The sequence below is a fragment of the Parasteatoda tepidariorum genome, chromosome 10 (genome assembly GCF_982258835.1).
Source record: "Parasteatoda tepidariorum strain Cologne lab strain chromosome 10, Ptep-v5.0, whole genome shotgun sequence".
Taxonomy (NCBI): Eukaryota; Metazoa; Arthropoda; class Arachnida; order Araneae; family Theridiidae; genus Parasteatoda; species Parasteatoda tepidariorum.
Genome location: NC_141764.1, coordinates 78,724,423 through 78,738,261, shown reverse-complemented (window position 1 = coordinate 78,738,261; position 13,839 = coordinate 78,724,423). Strand labels below are relative to the sequence as shown.

Below are 13,839 nucleotides of genomic sequence, written 5' to 3'. Positions count from 1 at the left end.
GCAATATTCGTTTCGTGTATTCTTAAGAATATGCTGATCAATTGCATCCAATTATTCTGCATAACATTTTACTTTCAATACTAGAAAACACTAACTACATCGAACTTAGATTTATTAATCAAACTTAGAAGTTCGAGGTCGTTAGTGTTTTTTAACTTCAGATTCTTAAGTTTCAAACAGAAAGTATGAAATTCGTTTCCATTAATTTCCATTTATTAAAAATTAGAATACGAGAGAGATTAAGATAGAGGTTAATTTTAATTCGATCTTTTCTTTTCGAAGAAGAATTTTTTTTTTTTTTTTTTTTTTTACCCATTGGCAAAATGGGTTTTGCTTTGGATTCCATGGCGTCCGCACTTCTCAACTACAATAATCAAGAGTAATAATAAACAGCGCGCATACGTTGCTATGGCGACCGTTGCTATTTGATAATTTTTTTTTCACTTTTAATTTTGTTATGCATTAAGTTGGTGAGTTTATTTTTGAGATATGGGACCAGAGAGATCCTATAAATACTTCATGAGTGGTGAACAAAAGAGAATTTCATCATTTGAACGATATTTTTGTTTTTATTGTTTTAATTAAGAATCAGAAATTCTAACCTACAGTTCGAACTGGATCGTTTTCAATATTAATTCAGGTGAATATCACAAATAAAGAGGGTCCAAACTCATTGAAACGGTTCCAAAGGTTAGAGTTGAAGCAAGAAAAAAACGATGCCAAGGCCTAAACTTACCGAGGCTGAAAAAGCCAAAGCGCGTAGACGGGAATACCTTAAGCGTTACACATAAATGGAAAAACGAAAGGATTCTGTTCGCAAACGCAAGCATGAAGCTCGTCCCTCACAAAAGTACCAAAGTGGTTAAGAGAATTGAACCCTACCGAAGAGCGAACGGTGACTCTCCGAACCCCTTCATGCAAATACGAGAACTGGGTGTTGATTACCAGTTCAGGATAAAAGGATCCATTGTCAACGTACCCTATAACTTGCACAAGACCGTAGACTGTCTTCCACTAAATATAAATGGTTCATTCACTATTCATGTAAAATTGAAAAAAAAAGCCTAGTTTTCAAATCATATTTCATGTATGAACTTGTGAATCCCAAACGGGTGTATGATGCAGATTACAATCTGCATCAAACACCATTGTACCAATCCGAAAATGTTAATATTGATCTCGATTGGCTGTTCAATGTCTATTCAGTCATCAAAAGAATTTACACAGAATGTGTCAGAGCTGCATTTAAATACAGAGATGCCTACTGCTCCGGACACGCCAAAATAATTAAAATAACGGTAAATAACTACGAAGTAAATGTTACAAATTCTTAACTATTTTTGCTTGCTTTTCAAAAGGTATTACATGACATAAGTACTATAAAGTGGTGAATGATATAAGCCTACGAATTATTTAGAAATAGTGGTGGATAAAAATCTACTAAATTGAATTTATTAAACCAAGAATCACAATTGATAAACTACCACTTTAAAATATATATTTGCTGTCCGGAGCAAGTTGGCATCTCTGTAAATATGTCAGCGAAATAGTGTAACGAGCAGTTCAGGGTTAACAGTTAAAAGATGTCCAAGATGAAAACACAATAAAATTTCTTTTCCAAAAAAAATTAAACTACAACCATTTTGCCTATGGGTAAGCTGTTATCATCTTGCGACGATCACAATCTTTTTTTTCTTTTAAATTTATTTTCAATACGAAAATAAATTGTTTTCAATTTTTTGTAGGAAATATTTAAAAGTCTCAAGTTTGTGCATTCAAATGAAAATATCAAACAATAAACATTACTGTGGGTCCCCTTTTTTGTACTCTCGTAAGGAAACAAAAGTTTTCTAAAGAGTAATAGTTAGAAATAATAAATATTAATAAGTTATATAATTTATAACAATGTAAAATTTCTTTTTTTATTTTAAATTTTGGATTTTGCTACTAACATTTAGTTTATCACATTCATTATAGAGGTGATTTTAATTTATTTTACAACCGGCGTTGAACAGCTGACCCAATTCTAAGTTAAATTACATAGCCTAGTAATTTTGAATCCAACCCAGAACGCAGAAGACAAGGGGACATCTGGTTAAAGCCTTGTGACAAACTTTTTGATAGAACTAGCCAGCATTTGGGTTATATGGAGGGGAAAACCATGAAAAACTCCCACGGTTAGCCTGACGGTAAGGGGACTAACCCATGATCCGTCTACCACTGAGGATATTTTACGTCAGCACTGTGGTTGGTGCGAGCAGGATGCAGAGGTTGTATCGACCAACAAACTCTGGGATTCGAACCTGGGTCATCTCAAAGGGCAGCGAGCACTCTATCCCCTGCTCCACAACGGCAATACAGAGGGGATTTTTGTTTTATTTTATTTTATAACCGTCGTTGAACAGTCGACCCAATTTAGCGCTTACTGCTACTAATGTTCAACTCCATAGCCTTGCAATTTTGAACCCAATTCAGAAGACAAGGGAACTCCTGGATCAAGTATTAGGAGATATTTGCCTTCGAGGGGGACTTTTTGATGGAACTAACCCTCACCCTAGAGGTGATTGCGTTACTTGAAGAGGAAAACCTCACACGGTTAGCCTGACGGAAAGGGGACTCTAACCCATGATCCATATACCACTGAGGATATTTTACGTCAGCACTGTGGTAGGTGCGAACTGGGTATGGAATCTTATACAGAGGTGATTGTAAGTTTATTTTCAACGAAATCTTTAAAATACATGGTAAGAGCTATGTTTAGAGAACACCATGGCAGCATAAATCGTAGTGCAGTGTCTGTCAATCAACGAGTAATAAACAGTCTAAGGAAGAACATGAGAGAATGAAGATGCAATACCTGAGAAAAGAAATTTTATGCAATATGTATCGTATTGACTGCCCTTAATACACATTTTTAGAATTCTGGTTAAAATTAAAGCAAAAAAATTATGCTCATTAGGAGGTGAAAAAACAAAAAAGATATCGAAATTTAACGAATCACTACAGAGGAAGGTGGGACCAGATTGAAAGAATTGACGTGCGATTAATAGAAACGTCTTTAAAGTTTCATAGGGCATAAAATTGATTTTACTTCTTATCTTATCTTTATCTCCATTGATACGACAGATTTTGATAGCGTGTTTGTTTCTTCCTTGTTTAAAAGTTAATTTCCGATCCTCCATATGCACGCTCTTCAACTTTAAATTTGACAATTAATATTTTGAAATTTTTTCGGAAAGTGAGAGAGGTGATTACAAGACGCATTATACAAAATGTAAAATACCATCATAAGCTCTTCTAAAATTCCACAAAACGTTTTTATAAATTATTACCCACATTTAATGAAATAATAACCAATATCTTGAATCGATTAAGTTCTCGAATGGTGCCAAAGAAATTATCCAAGGGAGTGCGAAGTCTAAAATTAACATTAACCGCACCAAAAGAGAACAAGCAATGGAATCCGTGAAAATCTCCCGGAATGAAAGCAAAAACCTCCCGGGAAATATGGAAGAGGTGTTTTTCAAACAGAAAAAAAAAAAAAACGACCATCGATTTTTGAAAGTCTAAGCTCAAGTTTGAGTACAGGTATGTACCCACACCTGGCAATCTGCCCCTGTGAAGATCATCACGAGACCACGCCTCACACGAATCTGAAGACACGCCGATCTTAAAAATGACAAATGACCGAGAGATTTGAATCGAATAAATTTTATAACAAGTGCCAACATCTCTTTCTTGACCTTTGGAATGCTTTTGGGTTTAGAGTGAGACAGTCAAATTAAGCGGTTCATCCATGCACCAATCTCATTACTTATAAACGACAAATTTGTAATTGTTTGTTAAATGTTCGATTTATAGTTTAATATTTGCGCTGTTCTTATTACGGTTGCTTAAGAAATTCTAAAATTCAGTGAGATAGTATGTTTCAATATTTCGTCCTCCAAGTTGCTTGCATCTACTGCTTTAATCAGCGGTTCCTAATTTTTTTCGACAATTTTTTTCTAATTTTTATTTGAGTTAAAAAAAAACCCTACAAAGTTGAACTATAACAGTCGTAAGCTCAGATTTGGGTTGGCTGTTCAAATATGAAATAAAATGTGAAGAATAGAATATTTTAAACCGGCTACGGAACCCTAAAATATCGTACTTCTTTTAAAGAAACTTGGCATAATAAAAAAAATATTCATTACAGCTATGAATATGCTAACAAAAAATATTATTTGGAAAATATTTAATGCGAAGAATGGACGCACGGTAGCTCTGGGGATAGAACACCACCTCCCAATTAGGTAACAAGGTTCGAATCCCAGGAGTGGCTGGTTAATAGGAATTCAGCTCCCAACTCGTACTGACCACAGTGATGACGTAAAATATCCGCTGTGGTAAACGGAACATGGGTAAGAATCCCCTTGCCGTCTGGCTAACCGTAGCCAGCACAATTCGTGGTTTTCCTCTTCATGTAGAACAAATGGGAATTAGTTCCATTATAAAGTCCTCCATGAATGCTAGTTTTTCTTGATGCTCAATCCAGGAGTTCCCCTTGTCTTCTGGGTCGAGTTTTTAAAAAAAATCTACGAAGTTGAATTATAATAGTCGTAAACTCAGATTTGGGTCGGTTGTTCAACGCCGGCTATGAAATAAAATGTGAAGAATAAAATATTTTAAATTATGAATTTGTTGTTGGTGTGTGCATATGCTGAGAATGAAAAAAAAAATAAGCTTAATTATAATATTCAAAAAAGAGCTGATAGAAACTATGATAAGTTATCAGAAAAACGTACATAATTCTCTATTCTTGAATTTAATTATTTCACTCTTAAATCTCTCGGTGAGAAATACTTTTCTGTCTCCGAGAAAAATAGACCTGAAAAATAATAACTCGCCATGTGGCAAATCAACAAAAAAAGTGGCGACTTAAACTAATTACCGGTCACTTTTTCCCATCGCTTTTTTAAAAATCATTTAATGATACAGTATATCAATATAGAAAGAGACTCTGGAAAACAGAATTTTCATTTGCATCACATTCTGGAAAACTGAATTTTTATTCGTATCACATTCTGAAAAACTGAATTTTTATTCGCATCACATTCTGGAAAACTGAATTTTTATTCGCATCACATTCTGGAAAACTGAATTTTTATTCGCATCACATTCTGGAAAACAGAATTTTTATTCTCATCACATACTGGGGAAAAATTTTTTTATTCGCATCACATTCTGGAAAACAGAATTCTTATTCACATCACATTCTGGAAAACAGAATTTTAATTCGCATCACATTCTGGAAAACAGAATTTTAATTCGCATCACATTCTGGAAAACAGAATTTTATTCGCATCACATTCTGGAAAACAGAATTTTTATTCTCATCACATTCTGGGGAAAAAAATTTTTATTCGCATCACATTCTGGAAAAAAGAATTTTTATTCGCATCACATTCTGGAAAACAGAATTTTAATTTGCATCACATTCTGAAAAACAGAATTTTATTCTCATCACATTCTGGGGGAAAAAATTTTTATTCTCATCACATTCTGAAAAACAGAATTTTTATTCGCATCACATTCTGGAAAACAGAATTTTTATTCGCACAGAATTATTATTAAAACAAAAACAAAATGTAGCAAAAGATTTAAAATGATATCTCAAAACATTTCATTTATTTATTTTTAAATCTGATAAACGATTCGCATTAACGAACGCCACTTTTGAAAATGAATTGCAAGGTAATAAAAAAAAGTATTGCCATAATAGAATCTGAAATAAATGAAATCGATCCATTAGGCAACGCTGAATAATTATCTCAAGTGATATTAATTAGTTTCACAATAGCATATAAAGTTGAATGAAGTGATAATTAATGTCTGGAAGCACTTGTAGTCAGTAAGCTGACAGGATAATGGATGCTTGCTGCCGATTATCATTAGTGATTTTTAAATAGGAGGAAGTTATACTTAGCAGAATACTTTATGTTTAGACCTGAAAATAACCATTCGCCACGTGGCGAGTCAAAAAAAAAAAAGTGGCGACCAAAATTAAACAACTGGTCACTTATTCCTTTTTTCTTTCCAAAATTGTTTAATAATAAAAGTACATTAATGTAGAAAGAGACTCTAAACAAAATTTTTATTAAAATGCAAACTGTCTCCATTCAAAATTTTGATCCTTCAGAACTTAATTTGTGGGAGATTAATGTGGAAGGCGAATTCTTTAACAATTCACATACATCAATGTAGTAGTGTATTCATTAAATGTAATTTGCCTCCCCAAATATTTTTAAAAAAAAGTTCTTTAAGGCTGTTATTCGAAGGCTCCGTCGTAATATGAAATAATGCTTTTTTGCGAATAAGCTACTTTTATAACTGCTGTGAGTTTGCAACCTAAGCCCAGGGCCGCCTACGCTTATCTTGAAAATTGGCGCAAAACGTCAATATCGGAAAAAGCCACAATTTTAAGAAAAGGAAAAGCTTTTGTGATCTAAGTTTTTTATTATTTAAAAACTTACTCCAATGCTGCATTATCTGTGCTCATAAAAATTTTAAAAAAATTGAGAATAAGGCAGTCATTTTGATCATTTTCATCTAGGCGAAAAAATGTTGCCAAATTGGCGATTTTTAAAAATTTTTTTAATAACTCTTAAAATATTTAGGTTATTTGTCTCTTATAAAGCCCAAATAATTCTTCACGGCAAGATTATATGTATAGATGAAAATGATCGCATTGCTTCAAGTGTATGGTACTTAAACCAGGGCTTTTTTATTTTCCTTGGTGACAAAGCTTCGAAAAACAGCGTTAAAGTCAGTATTCTTAACTAAATTTTGTAACGTATTTATATTATTTTTATTGTTGAATTAACTTTTTATAGTCATAGATTATTCCTAATATGAATTTTTTTAAAAATATAATTCAATGAAGGTAAAAAATTTCTAAAAAGTGGTTATTAAATTAAAAGAACCTATCGATATTGGCCACAGACTCATAGGCTTGAAGAAAAAGTGGCTACTAAGTTATTAGTCTAGCGGCCACTGTCAACTTACTGAAAATTTAAATTTTCAAGTCTACTTAACACATATGTTGATATTTAAACGTTTTTTTTTATTTTTAAATTGAACCCATTTTAAAACTCTATCTCAAGGAATACGATCAAAGATTGCAGGCATTTTTAAAATTACATTTAATTTTGATCACTTTCCTGTAGCTTGCGTATTGTAACTTTCTACATGATTACTTATATTCTTATTAAAATGGCATGTAATCTTAGAACGCATTGTTTGAAATTAAGTCTTAAAAAGGGTTTTTCAATTTTAAAAAAGGCCTTTAAATATCAACATGTGAATAAATAAAGAAAACATAATTGGCAAAAATAATGATTACAAATCATTCCGATGGTAATTATGATCGGCAATCACAAGCAATCGTGATTAGCTACAGAATTTCTCGTCATCTAGAAGCTACGGTCACTATTATCGATTTTGAATGCTTCAATTGCAAAATCATTATTTGTTAGGATTAAAAATAATCCGGATTAATTACAATAGTTTGTTTCTTTCTGGGACTACAAGCAATCCTGATTAAATGCAATCCTTTATTGATTGTATTCAATTACTTTTCTTCCTACAACTCTGATGCAGTGTGGATTAGGAGATCTTTTTATAATCAATAACACCCAAAATAAACATGATAGTCGAGTTCTGTTCCTTGCAATCTAGGAAGGGAGGAAAGATATCCCTGATTAATTCTTTGACTGCTAAATGCTCCAAGTTGAAGCGATCTCAGGGGACTGGATACTTTTTCGAGCAATACTGATTTTATCGGCGGAATATTGAATAGCTGATCAATTAAGCGAGCTTTTATTTTTTCTCGTTGCTTAGTAATGAGGTATTTAATTTTATATTATACTAGGCGAATAAAAAAAAAAAAAAAAATCAGTACTGGGAAATACTACGAAATCATGCTCAAAATTGGAAAGCGTGTACCGACACAATTAAAGAGTGAAATTTTTAGGGGAATTAATGAATCAGAGAAAATAACAATGGTTGTATCAATATGGGTATGTTTAATGTAACAGAATTGTTAATATAACAGAATAACTAATCACGTCAGTTTTTATTTCAAATTAGGCAGTGGTAAATAAAATAAAGCAAAGAATTATTAGTCCCGCCTGCAAATAAATTGGTAATAAAACAGTTCGGGTGCAACGTTTTTTTTTTTTTTCGTTCTGAAAATGTCCCTTACCTAATTCGTTCGCAAAGTTTTTCAATGAATATAGCTAAAATAATTTTAACTTTTTTTTTAAATTAAAATTATTAATTGCTTTACGTTACTGAAGTAAGCGAAATTTGTTTTTTGTTGTTCATCCCATTAGAATAAAGATATGTATTTAGCATCACTTGGCGTGATTCTATTGCTCCAGGACAACTGATAATAGTCAAAATTAACCGCTCAAGTAATTTCTTTCGAGGCGCAGTAAAATCTCTTTCGAGGCGCAGTAAAATCAAAATACTTATTTTTAAAGTATCGGTATCAAAACTACTTAATATTGATGCTGTTTTAATAATCACCAAATATATCAATATAATATTTTATATCTGTATTAGTATATTTGGTACTTATTACATAATCCTTCAACATTTGAGATTTTTGAAAAATACATTTGACACTGATAGCCAACTAAAGCCGATTTAAAAAAAAAATAGAATTCTTATTAGAACTTAATAAGGACTTTAAAGAGTGACCATTTCTCTATCTGACCTTTGATTTACTGTTAAAATATTTATAAGTAGTGGTGGAATAGTGGTTTTTTAATTCTAATTCATTAAAATATTAATCTTTATTACGACTGAAAAAAATATTTTCTAAAACTATGAAAAATGCGTTATAGAATTCTTATCAAAACTGCACAAATTACCATAATGCCAGTAGTACATATTACCGTCAGTAGTACACAATAATTAAGGGCGTGAATGGCGATTTTCTACGGTTTTCCTACACGAATTTCCCATTAACCTTTATCTTTGCACATAGCTTTTTTTTTATTATTTACTTTTTTTTAAGTAACACATATTATCAATATTAATAAAGCATTAGTGCCAATAATAAATAATAAGGCGATCTTCTATGGCTCTCCAAAATAAATATCTTTTATCCGTTATTTTTGTTTTTTAGTACTACGGGTTTTTTTTTTGTACAGTAGGGAACCGATTATCCGGAATGATCGGGACCATCGCTATTCCGGATAACTGATTTTTCCGGTTTTCTGAATCGCTACAAAAAGTCGTTTTTTTAATTGTTAAACCTAACTTAAAAAAAAAAAAAAAAATATTTGAAATAATCTTGAAAAAACGAAGTAACACACTAATGATTATTTCCAAAATGATGCTAGGGTAAACAGCTTTCAAAAAAGAAAGAAAAATCCTAAAATCTTATGAGGAAAAAAAATTTGTTTTTGAAAAAAATAGCGGGAAAAGTTATCGAATTTCGTTCCGGTTTTTTGGTTTTCCGGTTTTCTGATTTCCGGATAACGGGTTCTGTACTATATCAATTAACATATTACCAATATGAATTAATTAACATTTGTAATGTTAATAATAATTAATCATTGTCGTCAATTACGCTTTTTTACGGTTTTCGAGACAAATAAATATCTTTACTCCATTACTTTTGCTTTCTAGTATATAGCTCATTTCTTTTATTTCAATATGCATACATTACCTAAATTAATTAAGCATCATTGATATCAATAATAATATAGCGATCTTTTACCTTATAATATAGCGATTTTTTACGTTACCCCTAAACGAATTAGAATCACATCCCTATTAATTTTACCTTGAAATACATAAATTTTTATGAAACCCTTTTTAAAAGAAATATAATAAATAAAAAAAAATGCTAGTGGAACAACATTAAAAGTATAAATTTGGTGTTATAAACCACATAATGCTGTTCATTGAATTTATCTGTCATAGCGAATATAAAATAATTAAATATTTAAATACGTGCAAAACTATTTTTTGATCAAATAGAGCTATAAGCTTGAAATTATCACTGATGTTATCTTTAAAATGTGTGAAAAATTGAATAGTCTATAGTTAAATTTAAAACAATGGCTAACGTTTAACCAATCAGAAAATTCCATTTCGTTTCTCGGTTATCCCGCTCGAACGGTTCGTTGTAGATGTTCTAATGTCGACAGTGACCTTCCTCGTGCTTCAAACTATCTGTATGCCATGTTTCATCGATTTTGGTTGGATGGTTTAGGAGTCTATAAAGGACACACACACAGACAGACATTCCTTTTTTTATATATAGAAGATAAGATGCAAAAGCATAAATATTAGTAAAATAATTCTTATTCACTGTAAATCAAGATTTACTTAAACAAAGTTTTTTCAGTAGTAACAATAGATTCATTGTAATTCAGAAGGCTCTGATAATCAAAATTATAAAGCATTAAAAATGAATAATAGAATGATCCAAAACAATTTATTGAATTTACTCAGATTTTATTTCAGATTTAGTTCCCAATTTTATTGCTTATCATTTTGCTCAGTTAGCAATGCAACTTTATATACAATTTTGGTTACATTAAAAACTTTACAATTGTTTTTAACCAAAAAAAGTATTCATTGAATAATGTGAAAAGTCAATTCTTAATTGTGTGTTACAATTTTGCATTTATTATTTTAACTGCAAATAATGATCACACAGTATTTTAAATTAACCTAATTATAGAAGTAAATTAACTTATTTACTGTTTTATTATAAAATAGTTTCAATAATAGTTTAATAATGTCATGCCAAAGGATTATTTTACGAGAAAGGAATTGAAATAATAATTAAACTAGCAGAGAATACGAAAAATTTAGAAACAACTAAGCTAGAAACAACAACAACTAACTAGAACTGAACTAAAAACTGAACTCAGTGGCACAATAGCCCATGGAAGGCAGAGGCCTACTGGGCCCAGCCCAGTTTTTATGTTCTTGAGCTCTGGGGCACAGAGCAGAAGTTTTGGTTGATCAGCAAAAGACGGAACCTACAGAGTTTAGTCCCCAAGCATGCTTGAAAAACATTTGCTGATCCACTGAAAGGATGACTTAACCATGCCATGTCAGAGGATAGAACCCTGGGTCTCCTGCATGGGAGCGTGAAATGCTGCTATGATAAGTTACATACCATTTTAAAATCTCACCTAACAAGGTAATGTCAGAGGATTTCTTTACAATAAAAGAATAAGAATAATAAACTAAATCAAAAACATAATTGCAGAAAATACTAAGTTATAAAGATAAAAAAAAGGAATAAATAACGTTTTTGAAAACAAGATAAAATGTCTAGGGAAAACAAAAGAACTCAAAAGACAAAAGAACCCATGAGTAAAGTATCACAAACCAGCTTTCATTTAAACATTGTCGAAAACAAAGATACTTTAAGACCATTTATCTAACAATGCATTCTATTTTACAATTATATTCTCCAAACCATCCCATGACTTAATATTCAAGAATTTACACCAGTGAATTGACCAGGTAAATTTTAAATACAGGAATGTAAGACAGAAATACTACACTCCAAAAATAAAGCAATTTCATACTTTCTTTTCTTTTGCATACAAAAAATATTTAAAATAAGTATAATTAATCCAGATCCAATGAGAGTATAATTTTTTTTCCTTTTTATAAGAGATGTTTAGATTTATATTTTCATTACTACAACATTTAATGTTACAAAATTAAACTATTAAATGTAGTACTTAGTACAATAAAAACTGCCAGAAAAATGTTACATTAGATTATTAATCATTCATGTTTTATGAAAGTCCCTTGATTAATGTATACAATTTTTTTAACAAATGAAATAAACTTACATTTTCAAAAATTCCTAAGAACTTGATAAATTTCATTTAACAAATTTTTTGTACAATATTGAGCTACAGCTGGAAGTCAAATTTCAATCAGGCCTTCAAAAGTACTTTTTAGGGGAATAAGTGTAATTATTAAAAATAATTACATAATCAATAAAAAATTTAGAATTTCATAAAATACCATTTCTTAAACATAAAGCTTAAACTTTAACAAGATTATTGTCAGGACCCAACTCAACGGGAGGAGGGTAGGACTATTGTTTGCTTGACCAGCTTAGGACTTAGTAGAAATTCTTTACAAAAAAAATTCCATTGGTAACCAGGGGTCTGTTTAGAAGAAATTTGGGTCCGTTAACAGACCCTTCACAAAATATCTTTCCATAAAAACAGACCCTTCACAAAATAAATTATCTTTTAATCGAACCTTCACAAATTTGTTTATCTTCATTATAATTTTGTTAATCAATAAACCCTTCCCAGAGGAGGGGGGGGGGAGAAAGATGGTTTGAGACAAACTAAGTTTTCCAAGTTTCCCTAAGTTTAAATTTCAAATGTAGTATTCTAAGAAAATGCTTCTACTTTTACTAACATCGTGTGCACAATCTTAATAATATTAAATCATAATTTATTTATTTTTTTGTAAATAAATAATTGATCAATTTATATTTATTCATACAATTAATTAATAGAATATTATGTATAGTTTATAATTATGAATACTTTTCACAATTTTACAAAAACAGGACCTTTCAGAAAATGTCTGGATAGACCCCTGGTAACTCAAATAATATAAGTCAATCAAAGTTCAGCTTTCAACAAAATATATACCAATAAATAAATTTGAATTTTAAATATACTATGTTTATAGAAATTAAAATTTCGAGAATCATAAGGGAAATTACTGTTTAAAAAAAGGGCTTTTACAAACAACTTACAAAATATGAATAGTACAATTTTAGTGTTTTAAGAAATGGCCCCATGATGAATTTCGTCCCAAATTTTGTAATTACACACAAATTATTCCAAATCCCATGCATAATCATATTTTCATGCAACAGATAAAATAATTCCTTCCTGTTCAAATTATTTCTTGATTGAAGAACTCGTACTCATGACGAGCACCGGCATAACACGAGACGCATTCGAAATATGCTGTCAAATGTTTATATTGCTAATCTTATTAAATTTTATGAGATGAAGGTACATTTAAGAACGTAAATATGTAATTAACAAAAAGGTTTTAATAAAATGGTAAAATTATAATCAGCTACATGGTAAGAATAGGTAACAAGACAATTTTCGGCATTCGGGAACGCCCCGTTATGGATTTTTTTTAAAAATTAAAATCAATAATAAATTAAATATTACTTACGGTATGATTTACGCCCCACATGAAAACGCTAAGAAGTGGTTCATTTGCACGAAACACCTTAGCTTTTTGATGCTTTGGCTTAAAATGTTTCTTTTTAACTTTACTACCAATAATATCGACGATGTTTGTTGACATTGTTATGGCAATATAACGCTTTAAAATACAGTCAATATAAGAAAAATTCAAAACTTCGCATTTTGTTATGATATGTATTAATAGTTCATTTAATCTGAATACAAAAACATAGATAATTTAAGCAACACCATAAGTTAATTGGTAAAATTTGAAGCAGACAGCCGTAAAAGAATACCGATACCAATTTTGCGCAGTGAAAACTGTAAACTTTGTATTCTTAGCGGTTACAGTGAACAAAACCGAGTATTTACTGGGAATGAAAACTAACATTTGAATCAGGATTATTCCTAAAAGCAACTTCTACTTTAACTAGTTTGGTGTTTTTAAAAACCAGAATATATCAATCAATGTAATACTTATAAGAACAAAAGGCTAAAACTTAATAAATTACGTTCTCATTTTGACAGTAGGAATTGAAATGAAATTTCGCTTCACAAAATGTAATTAACGGAGCCCCAG

General features: G+C 30.7%; 1 protein-coding gene across 1 annotated transcript in view; it reads right to left on the bottom strand.

The window, feature by feature from the left end:
- LOC107443626 (phosphatidylinositol 5-phosphate 4-kinase type-2 alpha) overlaps positions 1 to 13,621 on the bottom strand; it is a 39,649-nt gene extending 26,028 nt beyond the window's left edge. The window contains exon 1 of the mRNA XM_016057558.4: positions 13,246 to 13,621. Within this exon, the coding sequence (XP_015913044.1) occupies positions 13,246 to 13,380 (135 nt within the window). The 5' untranslated portion in view covers positions 13,381 to 13,621. The remainder of the gene's footprint in view (positions 1 to 13,245) is intronic.
- Between the last annotated feature and the right edge of the window lie 218 nt (positions 13,622 to 13,839).